Consider the following 16,889-nt stretch of genomic DNA (forward strand, 5'->3'; position numbering starts at 1 on the left):
ACATCATCCGCATAAAGCAAAGAGCTGACATTCACATCTCCAATTTTGATATCATGTTTAATACCACTTTCCTTCATAATGTGATCCATATAGATAATGAATAACAGAGGGGATAATGTACATCCTTGTCTCACACCAGATTTAACATTAAACCATCTTCCTGTACTTCCTTCAATTCTAACTGCTGACTTACAACTCAAATAAAGACTAAGTATTGCTTGATATAATGCCCCATTGACACCATATAACTCCAGCATATTGAATAGCTTCTCTCTTGGCACCTTGTCATATGCCTTTTCCAGATCGACAAAACTTAAATACGGATCGTTTTTATATTCCCATGCTTTCTTGACTATTTGTCGTAAAGTGAAGATCTGATCCTGACAGCCTCTATTTGGCCTGAATCCAGTGTGTTCTTCACCAACTGTAACTTCACCAACTGCTGACTTACAACTCAAATAAAGACTAAGTATTGCTTGATATAATGCCCCATTGACACCATATAACTCCAGCATATTGAATAGCTTCTCTCTTGGCACCTTGTCATATGCCATTTCCAGATCGACAAAACTTAAATACGGATCGTTTTTATATTCCCATGCTTACTTGACTATTTGTCGTAAAGTGAAGATCTGATCCTGACAGCCTCTATTTGGCCTGAATCCAGTGTGTTCTTCACCAAGCTTTTATTCCACAATTCTTCTCAACCGTTTCTCAAGTATACTTGCATAGATCTTGCCAGGAACACTCAGTAGGGAAATACCTCTGTAATTCTCACATGCAGTTTTATTTCCCTTTTTATATATGGGTACTATGAGAGCTCTGCTCCAGTCATCGGTAATTCGTCCCTCTGTCCAGGCTTTCTGAACTATGCAGTGCAGCCACTGTAAGACTCTTATACCACCATACTTCAGCATTTCTGGTCGAATATCATCTACTCCTGCTACCTTTCCACATTTCAAGCCTTTGATGGCTTTTTCTACTTCAAAGTATGGATGTGTATTCCTGATTGTATGCCTGTTGAGTATTTTTTACCACTGGGCTATCATTGCTTGTTTTGTTTAGCAATTTTTCAAAGTAATTACTCCATACTTCAAGGATATATTTTTCTGAGGTTTTCACGTCACCTTTATCATCTCTACCTCCTTTTAGAGCACCCTTTCCTCCATTTCTAAGCTTCTTCAACAGCCTCCAGAATATTTTGCCACCTTCTTGATATTTATTTTCTATATTCTTGCCAAAGTCCTCCCATGACTTTTGTTTAGCTAGTTTTACACAGTGTTTAGCATTCTTGCATTTGTCTCTATATTCTCTAAGAGCACAAGCTGACTTATTTGACAGGAACTTTTGGTATGCTTTCTTCTTTTCCTTCACTGCCTCTTTAACTTCCTGTGTCCACCAGGGAGTTCTGATTTTTTTATCCTTATAGATAACCTCACCACATGCCTCTCTGGCAGAATCAATCAATGTTTTCTGCAGAGTTTGCCACTGATTCTCCAAGGTTTGATTCCTGTTCTCAAACTCTTTCATTTTTTCTTCAATAATCTTTGTGTATTTTAGTCTACAGTTCACATCTGAGAGCTGCTCAACTTTTATTCGCTTTAAAACTTTCTTACATGTTCTTCTTTTCAATATGAAATTCAATTTTATCCTGCTCAAGACTAAATAGTGATCACTTCCAATTTCAAATCCTCTGTACACTCTGGTGTCCTGCACCAGGGAGAAAACATCACTATCAACAATAACATATTCAATGAGACTTTTCTTATTCCTAGCCTCTTCTCTCCATGTGAATTTGTGCACATTTTTATGTTGGAACATGGTATCAGTAATAACCAGTCCATGTCCTGAGCAGAAATCCAACAGATATTTGCCATTATTATTAGCTTTGCTCTTTTCTCCAAATTTTCCCAAAATATTTTTGTATGTCTCACAATCATTTCCTACTCTGCTATTTAGATCCCCAACAAGGACCAACTTTTCATTTTTCATTGTGTCAGTTGCTCTTTCTAAAGCCTCAAAAAATTCCTCCACTTCTACCTTAGTAGAACCTTCTGTGGGACCATAGGCACAAATAAGTCTCATTGTCCAGTTCCCCATTCTCATATTTGCCCACATTACTCTACTTGAGACTGACTGCCATTCAAGAAGATTAGCCTCGTATTTCGGTTGAATACTATGGCTACCCCTTCTTTTCCTTGATTGTCGTTGCATTATTTAAAATTCCGATTGTTCAAATTCACATAAAATGCACTGTCCTGTACTATTTTGATTGTCCAGTGTGTCTAATGATTAGCTCTATGTTAATGTTTGAATCCCAAATTCCTTTATTAATGAACTTTTGTCTTCTTAAGTTTTGAAAAATAAAATCATTTAAACAAAGTAGCAAATGCAACATATTCTTCTTAAATCATGTTATTTTTCAATGATTTCATTTAAAAATTTTAAATAAATAATTTATTTAAAAACGTTATTTAATTAAAAAATAATAATAATAAAAACTTGAGTTAAGGCTTCAGAAATGACAAATATCTACAGTCAATTCTCTCTTCAGTAAAACACAATAATAAATTTTCTCGCCATAATAAACTACCTAAGTTCCACAGACACAATTTCTAAAGGAAATTCAGTATAGTAAACTATTTTCTGTGGTCCTTATAAGTTTGTTGTAGTGAGAATAGACTGTAATATTTTTATACTTACAAAATAAATAAATAAAATAAAAATCTCAGATACCTCATCACTGAGTAATTCCATGTAGTGCTTGGGCCGATAAATTTCTACCCAAAGATCACTATCTGCTTCAGTTTTCCTGGTTAAATCATTTGTCTCTTCAGCTGGATCTTCTCTTTCAGATTCTTCATTTGTATTAATATTGTTTCCACGTGTGAGTTTTTGTTGATACTAAAAAAAAAAACATGTGACTGTTTGTAAATCACAAGTAAACCAAGCAGTATTTAATGCTTTTCCACTATTTATCAACAGAAATGTATCCTATCTAAAATACGAAATTTGCTAACCAAGAAAGCTCTAAATACTTAATGACTAGGACAGCAATCATTGTGGATAACTTGTGTTACATCTGTTACTTTTTGATAGCATCCTTCACATATACAAATTTACATAAAGAAATATACTTTTAAAGCTTTTTATCATAATTGAGAATCAGAACAGAATGGCAGAAGTCCAAGAAATTTGGATTCCACTTTAAGTCAAAATCAGTACACAATACAGAGGGTACACCGTTATTACTGTCATTTAACAGATTTTGCCTGTAATGAATTATAGTTACAAGTATATACTAATAATAATATAAAAAGTTAACTGTAATAAATAGTTAATCAGTGACCTTCAAAATAAAGTAGAACCTCTTACATTTCCACCTGTCAGGTAAGCAGCAATTAAATTTCCTCCAGAACGCAGCAAATGCTCACTTTACAACAGTTGTAGTAGCAGTGTAGTAGTCAAGTGATTGTTTTGGTATTTTGTTTTTTTTTATAATATTACAAGGAATCACAATCATTCTTTAGAGCCCAATTAATTTAAAAGTTGACATTTGGTGGACTGCTTTCATAGCAGCAAACTATAATGCCAAATGACTGGAAGCACTAGCTATAACCTACAGTTTATTCCAGAAGCATCAATTCCATCATAACTTAGTTTTTTCCTCTGTCTAATTCCTATATTCATTGTATGTTTCATAGTGACCAAAGGCGATAAAATAAAATAAACAATAGCTATTTGGCTATTGGCTACACTATTTAATCCTGAAATACCTGGCAGTGTTTGCTTCAAAAGACAGTAGTATAACTATCATTGATTAGCTATTATAATACTGATTACAGTTTATATCACTTACATGAACTACAAAAGTCTACAGAGTTTATGAAGTTAGAAAAGATTTAGCTGTCATGTATGTTGAGCATGAAAAAACAACAAATATTTTCACTACCATGTACAGATTCATCAAAAAATATCTTAGATCTCTTATACAACTTACTGTTTTAGCAGTTTCATTGCTAAACTGTTTTTTTTTAAGTGGTAAAGTTGACAACTATGTCTTATGAAAGCATTCAGCATGTTCATACTAGTAAAACACACAACACTTAAAAAGTGCAAACCCAGTTATGACACACCAACAAAACAAAAATAGAAGCAATGCTAGCAAAATGGTTTCCAACAAATGTAAAACCAGTGCATCTAAAAATCTATAGATTTCAATATGGCACTTAGTATCACATTCAACAAGCTGAAAATAGCACATATGTGCCTGTTTTTAAATTGATTTAACATTTTTTTTTATGTAACAGATAGTTATTTTTGAGTGCTACTTGGCGTTTTAAATAGGATTCCAAAAAATATTTTTTCATATAAATTTAATTTATTTTTTATATTTTAAAGTTTTTTTTATTATTCAAGTGTAATATATACAGTTGTTTATTTTAGCAATATACAGAGTGTTTCAAAATTGTGCATACACACTTTAAAAAGTTATATTTCATGAACAACATAAACAATTTAAATTTTCTTTATCACATTTTAAAGCTAAGCAATAGACAATTTTTTCACAATGAAGTAATTTTGTTTTATTTTTCAAATATATGAAAAATAATGGAGGATACTCAATTAAGTTTTGAAGAAAGGAAAAAACTCATCATCATCAAATTCCTGACATGTAGCATCATGGGGTGAAGAGGACATGATGATAGTACTACATGGAAAACTTACATCATTACTAACTTCCTATCAACAATTTTCCTCCAAATCAATCTGTTATCTGTCAAGACTCCAACATTATCAGATTTTATGTTCTTCCTGTCTTCTAAGGCACTTTTTACTGTATACCTATTTACCTTTACCTATATCTTGGTATTCCTCTGGGTCTTTTTCCAAGCAAACCTGGAAGAGAACCCTACTTTTGTTAATCTTTCCTCTCCCATTCTGTTTAAGTGACCATACCACTTGAGATTACCTCTGCTAACACATTCCTGGATGCTAACAATGTCAAGTTCTTTCCTAATATTCTCGTTTTAAATATGATATTGCCATTGATGCTATCTGTTCATAGCCCCTAATCTTTCTCAGGACTCTCATATATCTGTGGTCTCTAGTCTTTGGTCAAGTGTTTTATTTCTAAACCAGCTCTCAGATCCATAAGTTAAAATTGGTTTGAACACACTGCATTGTATACAGCTAATTTAGTGTTTTAACTAATTTCTCTCTTATTCCATTTAAATTTATTCAGTTAACTTCTTATCATACTGGCTTTATTGATTCCGTTGTCAATTTCCATATTTAATATTCTTCCCTAAAAATTGTGCCTAAGTAGCTGACATGTTTAACTTGCTCTATAAGTTCTCCATTCATGATACAGTTGATATTTTCAATGCTTCTGCCTATTTTCATTGTCTTTATCATGTTATTGCTGATTTTCATACCAAATTTATTACAACAGTTATTCGATTTATTCAGGTAATCTTGCAGACTTGTACTGGATTTATTTAAAAGTATAAAAACATCTGCATAAAGTAAACAGCTGAGACTGACATCTCCAATTTTCATATCAGGTTTAATACTACTTTGATTCATAACCTAATCCATATAGATAATGAATAAAAGAGGGGAAAATGTACATCCTTGTCTGACACCAGACTTAACATCAAACCATCTTCGTGTACTTCCTTAAGTTCTAACTGCTGACTCACAACTCAAATAAAGACAAAATATTGCTTGATATAATGTCCTATTGACACCATATAACTGTAGTGTTTTGAATAGCTTTTCTCTTGGTACCTTTTCATATGCCTTTTGCAAGTCTGCAAAACATAAATACAGATCTTTGTTATATTCCCAAGATTTCTCAACTATTTGTTATAAAGTGAAAATCTGATCCTGACAGCCTCTATTTGGCCTGAATACAGCTTATTCTTCACCAAGCTTCCCTTCCACAACTCTCAACTGTTTCTCGAGTAATCTTGTATAAATCTTACCAGGAACACTCAGTAGGGAAATACTTCTGTAATTCTCACATTCAGTTTTATTTCCCTTTTTATATATGGGTACTATGAGAGCTCTACTCCAATCATCTGGAATACTTCCCTCAGTCCAGGCATTTTTGAGCATTTCTGGTCAAATATCATCTATTCCAGCTGCCTTTCCACATTTCAGACTTGATGGCTTTTTCTACTTCAAGTATGAATATGTATTCCTCATTGCATTGGCTGCTGAGTGTTGTTGACCACTGTGTTTGTTTCAATTAACATTTTTTTGAAGTAATTACTCCATATATCAAGAATATCTTTTTCTCCAGTTTTCATGTCGCCTTTATCATCTCTAATTCCTTTTACAGCCTCTATTTCTGAGCTTCTTCAACAGCCTTCAGAATATTATGCCACCCTCCTGCTATTTATTTTCTATGTTCTTATCAAGGTTTACCCATGACTTTTGTTTAGCTAGTTTTACAAAGTCTTTAGCTTTCTTAAATTTGTTTCTGTATTCTCTAAGAGCACAGGCTGACTTATTTGACAGGAACTTTTGATATGCTTTCTTCTTTTCTTTCACTGCCTCTTTAACTTCCTGTGTCCACAATGGAGTTCTGATTTTTCTATCCTTGTAGACAACCTCACCACATGCCTCTCTGGCTGAATCAATCAATGTTTTCTTCGGGAATTTGCTACTGTATCTTCAAGGTTTGGTTCCTGTTCACAAACCATTTCATTTTTTCTTGAATAATGTTTGTGCATTTTAGTCTATAGTTCACATTTGAGAGCTGCTCAACTTTTATTCGCTTTAAAACTTTCTTACATATTCTTCTTTTCAATATAAAATTCAATTTTATCCTACTCAAGACTAAATGGTGATCACTTCCAATTTCAAATCCCCTGTACACTCATGTCCTGCACCAATGAGAAAACATCGCCATCAACAGTAACTTGGTCAACAAGACTTTTCTTATTCCTTGTTTCTTCTTTCCATGTGGATTTGTGCACATTTTTATATTGGATCATTGTATTAGTAATAACCAGTCCATGTCCTGAGCAGAAATCCAAGAGGTATTTGCAATTATTATTAGCTTTGATCTTTTCTCCAAATTTTCCCAAAATATTTCTGTATGTCTGACAATCATTTCCTACTCTGCTGTTTAGATCTCCAACAAGCACTAACTTTTCCTTTTTTGGTGTGTCAGTTGCTTTCTCTAAAGTCTTAAAAAATTCCTCCAGTTCTTAGTAGAACCTTCTGTGGGACCAGAGACACAAATAAGTTCCACTGTCCAATTTCCCATTCTGATATTTGCCCACATCACTCTACTTAATATTGCCTGTCATTCAAGAAGTTTAGCCTCATATTTAGAGTTGAATACTAAACTACTCCTTCTTTTCACTGATTGTTATTGCTGCATATTACATTTTGTATTTATTGCTTTGAAAGGTATTACCAGTTTCTGTCTTGTTCAGTCACTCCTATTACTTATCCAATTTTTCTGCTAGTTCCATTTCTTTGCCATTCAGGCTTCTTATGTTGATAGTACCTATCTTGAACTCTGTGATGTTGAGTCGGGATGTGTTTCAGGATTTGTTCCAGTAGCTGACTTTTCGCTGTTCGCCCTAGTTCCCTGCAAAGTTCAGCATGATCGAAAAAAGAAAAAAAGAATAAAACATGGGACCAACACCCACATGTATAACAATTAGTCATTCGAATGATAAATTTGAGAAATTCAGATATCAATACCTTAATGTCTGGGAGGAAAAGGTCTTCAACAAATAATAAAAATGATAAAAAAGCAAGAAATGCAATGATATGCTCACCAAGAAAATCAACGATGTTCAAGAGAATTAACTTTTAGATATTCAAGTATTTTTTGAATAATGAAGAACTTAAGACATAAACCATTTATAGCTTGCTTACTGCATGCAATCCAAGAAAATGAACCACATGGCAGACTGCAATTTTGAATGATACTTTCAAAAAGAGAGCCACATTTTTCAAGATTTCATTGTAAGGTACGATGAGGCTACATTTAAACTTAATGGCCATGTAAATCATCACAAATGAGATATTGAAAATCATCAAGTAACCTTTCAGAAGGAGGTCAATGTATGTGGAATCATTGTGTGGATGGGAATCTCATTACGTGGAATAATTAGATCTTACTGATTCAACGGCACTGTTAATGGTTAAAATTTTTATGCACGTTCAGAGATTATTATTATTAAGAGAGAGTCAGATCTCCAGAATGTCGTGGACTCATCAAGGGAGGCAACATACTACACACACACCAGCTATCATACTTGTTCTTGAATTCCTTCACACTACTTACATATAATGGCAATCCATTCCAATCACAAACCACTCAATGACAGAAAAATACATATCTCACCCCTTTCTTAGCGGCATTCATTCTCAGCATCCAAGGATGCCCTCTTGTCTTTTCATCAAATGAAAAATTGCAACTGAAATCCTGTATGGCCCTTTCAGAACTTTGTAAGTCCCAATTATATCACTCCTCTTTCTGCTGTTTGCTAGTGTCTGCAGCCTACAACTTCTCAATTGGTTTTCATAATCAGTTAGCCACGATCCTGATATTATTTTTAACACACTCTTTTGCACTCCTTCCACAGAATCAGAAATCACAACAGAAACCAGATGACAAGACCTGTGCACAATAGTCCAAATGAGGTCTTATCATGACGTTGTAAAGAGGCAAAAAGGGATCCTTATCTTTACATGTCAAAGTTCATTTCAGCATTGCAATTATTTTTTGAGTTGTATTTGCAATCTCTGCTACATGGCCCCATGAACTTCCTATCTGCTAACGCTTCAAAATCCCTAGTTTGATCAGTTTCTTCTAGCATAATCAAACCGATATAATACAGCATGGGATATCTAATCACGCCAAAGTGCATGACTTAACATTTACTGACATTGAAATTATATCCATTTTCCCATGACCATAATTCCAGCCTATTCAAATCATTCTGCAAGTACTGCATATCAGCTATATTCCTGATTACCCTACCTATCCTTGTAATCAGCAAATAGCTGTATGTTACCCATCAAATCCTTCCCCATTGTCATTAATGTACAGACTGTGAATAACAGAGGACCAAGGACTGATCCTTGTGGTAAATCACTGGTTAATTTACATCTTGCAGACTCATATCTCCACATATCACTTTGATATCTGTCTGTCAGCCATCCTCTTATCCATGCTAATATTTTATAATCCAATCCCATATTCTCCAATTTATGAAACAGTCTTCCATGCTGTATTCTGTCAAAAAACTTAGCAAAATCCAAAAGTATCATGCATTCCCCTTGTTCAGCTCAATGGTAACATTATTATAGAATGTGAGCGAGTTGTTAAAACTTGACCTTCCTCTAGTAAACCCATGCTGTTCATTGCAAAATAGAGATTTTCTGTCAACCCATTTTCAAATGCAAGCCCTAACCAACTTTTCTAAAATCTTCACTACCACTCCTGAGATACTGTTTGGTCAATAGTTGCTACTCTGGTCTTTGCTCCACCCTTGTGCAATGGGATTAACATGCATTCTTTCCACTGTTGCAGAATCTTCACTGTTCTGAGACTCAAATTATACAGCCTGGTCAAAGGAATAGCCAGTTCAGCTCACACTCATTTAGCATCCATGCTGATATCCCATGTCCCTCTTGCTGAATTATTGTTACACACTGCTTGCATACAACATCCAATGGCAATCCATTCCAATCACGCACCACTCTATGAAAGAAAAATCTAGCCCTCCCCCCGCCACCTCTTAGAGGCATTCATTCTCAGCTTCCATCTTGTCCTTTCCCCACCCTCCATAAAATGAAAAATTCCATCAACTGAAATCTTGTATGATCCTTTCAGAAGTTTCTCAGTCTCAATCATATCACCTGTCTTTCTCCTGTTTGCTAGTGTCTGCAGTCTAAAAATTCTCAATTGGTCTTCATAATCAGTATTCCACAATCCTGATATCATTTTTAACACTTTCCTTTTGCACTCTATCCACTGTATCAGATTCATAATGGAAACCAGACCTTCACACAATACTCCAAATGAGATCTTATTAAGGCCTTGTAAAGTGGCAAAATAACATCCTTATCTTTACATGTGAAAATTCGTTTCAGGATTGCAATTATCTTTTGCAATCCTGAAATCTTGTAATATTTGTGATCTTTGATACATGGCCCCTGAACTTCAACTTCCTATCTACTAACACTCCAAGATCTCTAGCCTGATTAGTTTCTTCTAGCATAATCTCATCCAATATGATATGCCATTGGATATCTAATCATGCTAAAGTGCATGACTTGATATTTACTGATGCTGAACTGACATCCATTTTCCCATGCTCAGAGTTCCAGCCTATTCAAACCATTCTGCAAGTCCTGCATATCAGCAGCATTCCTGATTATCCTACCTATCTTTGCATCATTAGCAAATAGCTGTATGTCACTTGTCAAATGTTCAGATTAATGTATAGATTGAATAACAGTAGACTAAGGACTGATCCTTGTGCCACAACACTGGTCACCTTAAATCTTGCAGACTCTCGTCCCCTCCTATCCCCGTATACCATTTTTTGATATCTGTCAATCAGCCATCCTCTTATCCATACTAATATTTTATAATCCAAACCCATATTCTCCAATTTATGCAACAGTCTTCCATGCTGTATTCTGTCAAAAGCTTTGCTCATTGCAAAGCAGAGATTCACTGTCAACTCATTTCTGAATGTGAGTCCTAAACAATTTTTCCAAAATCTTCACCACACTCCTGAGATTCTGATTGGTCGATAGCTGGATATATTGGTCTTTGTACCATCCTTGTGCAATGGAATTACCATACATTCTTTCCATTCCTCACACTATCTGCATTCATAACAACTATTCTTTCATATCCATTCTTTCTTTTACTTATCAACAGAATTCACAAGAATTCTGTTGATATGTAAATCAACAGAATTCTTGTGAATTCTGTTGTTTTACATATCAACAGAATTCTTGTGAATTTCTTTAGCTTGCAGAGCTAGTTTCTTTTCATCCTCATACTTAGCTTTCCATACAACAGTTGTGACTCTTCTGGCCTGTCCCTTATAATTTTCGTAATAGACATTATCTTATGCACACAGTCTTCCTTCCACATTGTCAATTTCTAACAAATCTCCTACTTATTACACATCCATTTGACTCCTACCTTATTTATTCTCAAACTCCCAGGACACATTCTAATATTGCATAATTTTAGTATTTTTTTAAATGCCTCCTATGTACTATCAATATTCTTTCCTTCCAACAACCAATACCATTGCTCCTCAATTGGTCATAATTTCCTGCTTTGTAGTTCAGCGTGTAACCTTTTAGCTACTTTCCAAGTTAGTAATGCACGATCACTGTAACCAACCGGATGCGAATAGTTATGTATTTAGGTGAAACATGCTCTGACACTATAATCAAATCTACCAAACTATGACTCAGAGTTCCTTCTGTCACATGCTGCTTGAGGAAGTTGTCTCACAACAGCTTGATAAATTCGGTTTCATACTTCTCATGAGATTTTACTGTTACTCAATCAATGTTTGGATAATTAAAGTCTCCCATTATGATTGCCCTTTTCGTACCAATAGCCTATTTGGTGATGCATTTTTTCATCACTAGATTGTGCATCCTCCACATTATCATAGAACAGTGCAGGTTGACAATGAATTTCCTGATCACTGGATAGGTCACCAAGGGAAACACTTTTGAATAGCTTCCAAGATCTCCAGATCTCATCTCTTTGGATTATTTTTTTATTATATTTATTTTTTTTCCATTGAGATACTTGAAAAATCACGTTTACAGTTTTTTGATCAGTTCATGCTAATTGTGGGCATTTTGAATATTTAATCTAATTAATGTTACTATGAAAAAAAAGAAGTGTAGCTCTTAGCTTTAAAATGTGCTTAAGAAAATTAAAATCGTGTACATTGTTCATGAAATATATTTTTAAAGTGTGTGTATATATAATTTTGAAATACCCTGTATATATTCTTGAAAAAAGGATATCGTTTATTAAGAAAACATTTCTTAATAAATGATATCCTTTTTTAAGAAAAATATTTCTTAAAAAAGGATGCCATATTCTTTACTGAAGCATCACTATATATAAAGTAACATAAAGCAAGAATTTAGGTAATTTTTATGGGAGTGAAAACTGGTCCACATTACTCAATCTTCTTCTTCTTCTGCAGCTTCTCCCACTTAAGTGGGAGTCACTGTTGATGATGAATCTCCTCCACATCCTCCTGTCTTGGGCTGTCACCACATCCAAATTCTTCATACTCAAGTCATCTTCTACCAGCTCCCTCCATCTCTTCTTTGGCTGCCCACGCTTCTTCCTTCCTTGCACATCCATCTGCATGACCCTTCTTCCCACATATTCGTCCTCCCTCCTCATCACATGACCAAACCATCTCAACCTTGCCTCCTGTATCTTCGCTCCTAAGTTCATAACTTTCACTGTTCCCCTCACATAGTCATCTCTCAGACGATCCTTTCTGGTCACACTGCACATCCACCTAAGCATTCTCATCTCTGCTACTTCCATCCTGCTGATGTTATTTTTCCTCAGGGCCACAGTTTCTATAGCATACATCATAGCTGGCCTCACCACTGTCCTATAGATTTTGCCTTTCAGCTTGATCAGCACCCTCTTATCGCATAACACTCCAGCCATCTCCCTCCAGTTCCTCCAACCCGCTTGTATCCTACATCCCACTTCCTTCTCAGCTCCTCCATCTTCTTCCACTGTTGAACCTAAATATCTAAAGTCCTTCACCTTTCTGATGACATTTCCTTCCAGCTCCAGATCTCTCTCCTGGCCACTGCCCACTGTGTAACACATATACTCTGTCTTACTTCTGCTCAGTCTCATACCTTTCTCCTCCAGTACTTTTCTCCATCTTTCCAGTTTAGTTCCCACTTCTTCTCTTGAATCTGCACACAGCAAGATGTCATCTGCATACAACATTGTCCAAGGCGCATCTTCTCTCACCTCCTCGTCACCACCTCCATCACAATGTTAAATAGAAACGGACTTAATGCTGACCCTCGATGCAAGCCAACTGTTACTTGAAAACTTTCTGTCTGTCCCAGACAGGTCCAAACACTTGTCTTCACATTTCTATACATCTCCCGCACCAACCTGACATATTTCTCTGGAACCTTCTTCTCCCTCAGACACCTCCAGACTTCTTGCCTTGGCACTCTATCGTATGCTTTCTCCAGATCAATAAATGCCAGATGTAGCTCCTGTTGTTTCTCTCAAAACTTTTCCATAATCTGCCATAACCCAAAGATAGCACTGTTGTTGATCTACCAGGCATGAAGCCAAATTGTTCCTTTGCAATCTCCACCTCCTTCCTCAATCCTCCATCAAGAACCCTTTCTAGGATTTTCATTGTGTCGGACATCAACTTTATTCCTCTGTAATTTTTACAGTCTTGTGCATCCCCTTTACCCTTGTAGATGGGGACAAGAGTACTATCCCTCCATTCCTCGGGTATATTTTCCTGTTGGCAAACTTTCACGAACAGGTCCCACAGCAGGTCAATTCCCTCTTCCCCCAGTGCCTTCCATGCCTCCACTGGAATCCTGTCGGGGCCCACTGATTTTCTATTCCTCATCCTCTTCATGGTCTCTGTGAGTCCTTGCATTTTCCTCATTCAAAAGTCCCTCAAAGTATATTCTCCATCTGTTTCTTATGTCCACATCCCTCCATAATACTCTTCCTTCAGCATCTCTGATCTGCCTCACATGTAAGATGTCTTTTGCTGCTTTATTTCTACATTTCACTAGTTGGTAAATTTTTCTCTGTCCTTCCTTCATTTCTAATTGATCATACAGATCTTGATATGCCATGGCCTTTGCCTGTGCCACAACTCTCTTGGCTTCTTGCTTTCTCTCTCTGTACACCTCTCTGTCCTCTTCCACTCTTGACTCATTCCACTTCTGCTTTGCCTTCGTCTTAGCTGTCACTGCCACTTGTACATTATTATTCCACCACCAACCCTCCTTCAGCTCTCTAATCTTTCCAGATGCCTCACCAAGCACCTCGATTGCACAGCTCAGGATTACTTTTGAATTATGTTTCCACCAATCTTGTATACTTTCCAGTCCATCCGAAATCCTCTCTAACACCCTCTCCCTAAAACGATTCCTCACACTCTCTTCTTTTAAACAAAACCACTTAATTGTCTTCATCCCATGGCTTCCAGAGGTTCTTATCTTCGATCTTATTTTAAAGTCTGCGCACAGCAGTCGGTGTTGCTGTGCCACTTGATCTGTTGGAATTACTTTACAATTTGTCACAACCTTAAGATGTTTTCTTCTAGTCAAAATGTAGTCAATTTGTGAACTGTTGTTACCACTCCTAATGTTATAAAATGTTCTTCCCTCCTGTAGAAAAACGAGTTCACAATTGCCAGATCAAACGCTACTGCAAAGTCCACAACCCTCTCTCCTTCCTGGTTCATCATTCCCACTCCGTGGCCACCATGCACCCTTTCACAGTCTCTATTCTGTCTACCTATGTGTCCATTCAAGTCTCCTCCGACAATCACCATGCTCGTTTCTTCCAGTTCCCTCATTTCTTCATCTAACATGTTCTAGAACTCATCTTTCTCCTCTGCTGTAAAGCCAACTTGTGGGGCATATACAAATAATACGACCACCCGCTCTTCTCCAAGACCCAATTTCATTCGCATGATCCTGTCATTCCTTCTACCCACTTCCAGTACTTCACCCTTCATTCTGCCACACACCGCAATTCCTATACCGTTTCTTCCCTCGTTATTCGCTCCAGAGTAGAACAATTTATATACATCTCCCAGTTCCTTTGCCTTCCCCCCCCTTCCACCTTGTCTCCTGCACACGCAAAATGTCCAACTTCCTCTTCCTCATCATGTCTGCCACCTCTCTTCCCCTTCCAGTCATGCTTCCAACATTCAGTGTTCCCACTCGCAACATCCTCTCCACCTGCTGGGTTCGCTTCTTTAACTGCACCCGCCCTTGATACGGTAGCCCTCGTCCACTTCTCGCAGCTGTAGGGCGATGTGGCTGTGCGTCGCTTAAGGGATATGCCCTAGCCCTTAAATCATTTTCTCTTTGACTCATATCATAGCTAGAGCTGGCAGTGAAGTTTTACGACTGGATGCCCTTCCTAACATCAATCCTCGCCATTTATCCGGGCTTGAGACTGGCACCTATTGAGGCTAGCTTGCCTCCTTCGGTGGCTGCATAAGACGAAATGACTTAGCAAGATAGGAAAGATTCACCTCTAGCCCTTGAATACTCTAATAGCATCAGGGGGAAGAAGCAAGGAGAGGAGAAAGAAGCAAAGAAAGAAGGGGAGAGACCAGTGTCTACAGAATAATATAACAGATGTATATTACATGAAGTAAGACATGGTCCAGCATCTGATACCTCGGGTTTGCCATGCCCGTACTTACTAAAGTGAGCCCTTGAGGTAGTCCACATTACTCAATGATTATGAAATTCACTTACTCAGATGTTTCTATTCTTTTTTGGTCCCAATTAATGATGGTAAGTGGACATCCACTGTATACTTTTGGCATGTAAGCACAGGACATTTATTTATTTATTTATTTAGCATATGAAGAAAATGCAAGAAATTAATGAGCAAAACTATATACAAACTGAAAGTTCAGTTAATCAATCGATGGAATTATCTGGGAGTAAATGCAAGTTTCTGAGGCCTCCAGGGAAGGAATACATAAGGCAGTCATCACTGATATGATGCATAGTCTGCACAGCATACATGCAAAAGGATGACTGAGAAATTTCCCACAAATGTAATAAGTGGGAACAGTGGCAGTCTTGCCATGTCCTAAATCTGTTTAGCGCTTCAGAGGTGTTGAGGTAGACTGAATCCTAGAGGTTTGATAGTCAGATCTGTAATCAGGTACTTGTTTGTAGTTGGTTTCAGAGTCTTCACCACCAGTCCTACTGGGAAAAATCATCTGGCATTTTCACAAGCCACACAAGAGACATGAAGGTATGGTGGCAAGCTGGAGAGATATCTTATGTACAGGAGGGTACATGTTATTTCTGATTTTCTTTATTTCTTTGATGATAGCTTCTTCTTCTCATCTTTAGTATGGAGGAGTGATATGGGAAAAAATATGTAACCATGGGAGAGGAGTAGATCTTAAGGTAGGTACAAGAGATGGTTCTGATTGCTATGTCAAGATGTATATCCACAAGAGTTGTATGGAGACTTCAGCTCTAAACTGGCAAAAAATACTGTACAATAGGGAAGACCAGAACTGGGGTTATTGTTCTAAGAGTCAATACATTACAACCCAAAGTTATATGCTTATCAGCTTGCTTATAATGTTCCTGGCAGATATTCTTAACTTAGCTTTTCCAAATGCTTCTAGTAAGTTAGACTATGGTCAAGGTAACAAGGGATAGTTTCATGTTTAGAGTCCTGTTGAGAAAGTTTATTTTTAGTTTTCTATGAGCTTTGTGGCTATTTAGGTGGAAAGCAGAGGAAATTACTGATTATAAGTGAGTTCTGCTGATCACTGGTGGAAGTGACGGGAACCTAAATGCTACCACATGGTATTTGGTTGATCAGAATTGACATATTTTTCACCTTATAAGACGCATCATTGTATTGGATGCAACACGTTTTTCATATAGAATTTTTGGGAAAAAAAAAATATTCTTCACAGTATAAGACGCATGAATTATGCATCAAATTTTTCATGTAAATATTCGTGTTTTTTTTTTTTTTTTTTTTTTTTTTTAAATTTTAAAACATGTATTATCCATTTATTAGATAAAAACAATTATTCTTACTAGGTATTATTTCTGGGAAA

General features: G+C 36.4%; 1 protein-coding gene across 1 annotated transcript in view; it reads right to left on the bottom strand.

Annotated features, from left to right (window-relative positions):
• The window catches only part of cutlet (chromosome transmission fidelity protein 18 homolog), a 347,064-nt gene that overhangs the window by 281,997 nt on the left and 48,178 nt on the right, over positions 1–16,889 (bottom strand). Inside the window, exon 6 of the mRNA XM_090395883.1 lies at positions 2,737–2,904. Within this exon, the coding sequence (XP_090252009.1) occupies positions 2,737–2,904 (168 nt within the window). The remainder of the gene's footprint in view (positions 1–2,736; positions 2,905–16,889) is intronic.

The sequence above is a fragment of the Typopeltis vanoorti genome, chromosome 7 (assembly GCF_054136105.1).
Source record: "Typopeltis vanoorti isolate ZY-2024b chromosome 7, IOZ_Tvanoo_1.0, whole genome shotgun sequence".
Taxonomy (NCBI): Eukaryota; Metazoa; Arthropoda; class Arachnida; order Uropygi; family Thelyphonidae; genus Typopeltis; species Typopeltis vanoorti.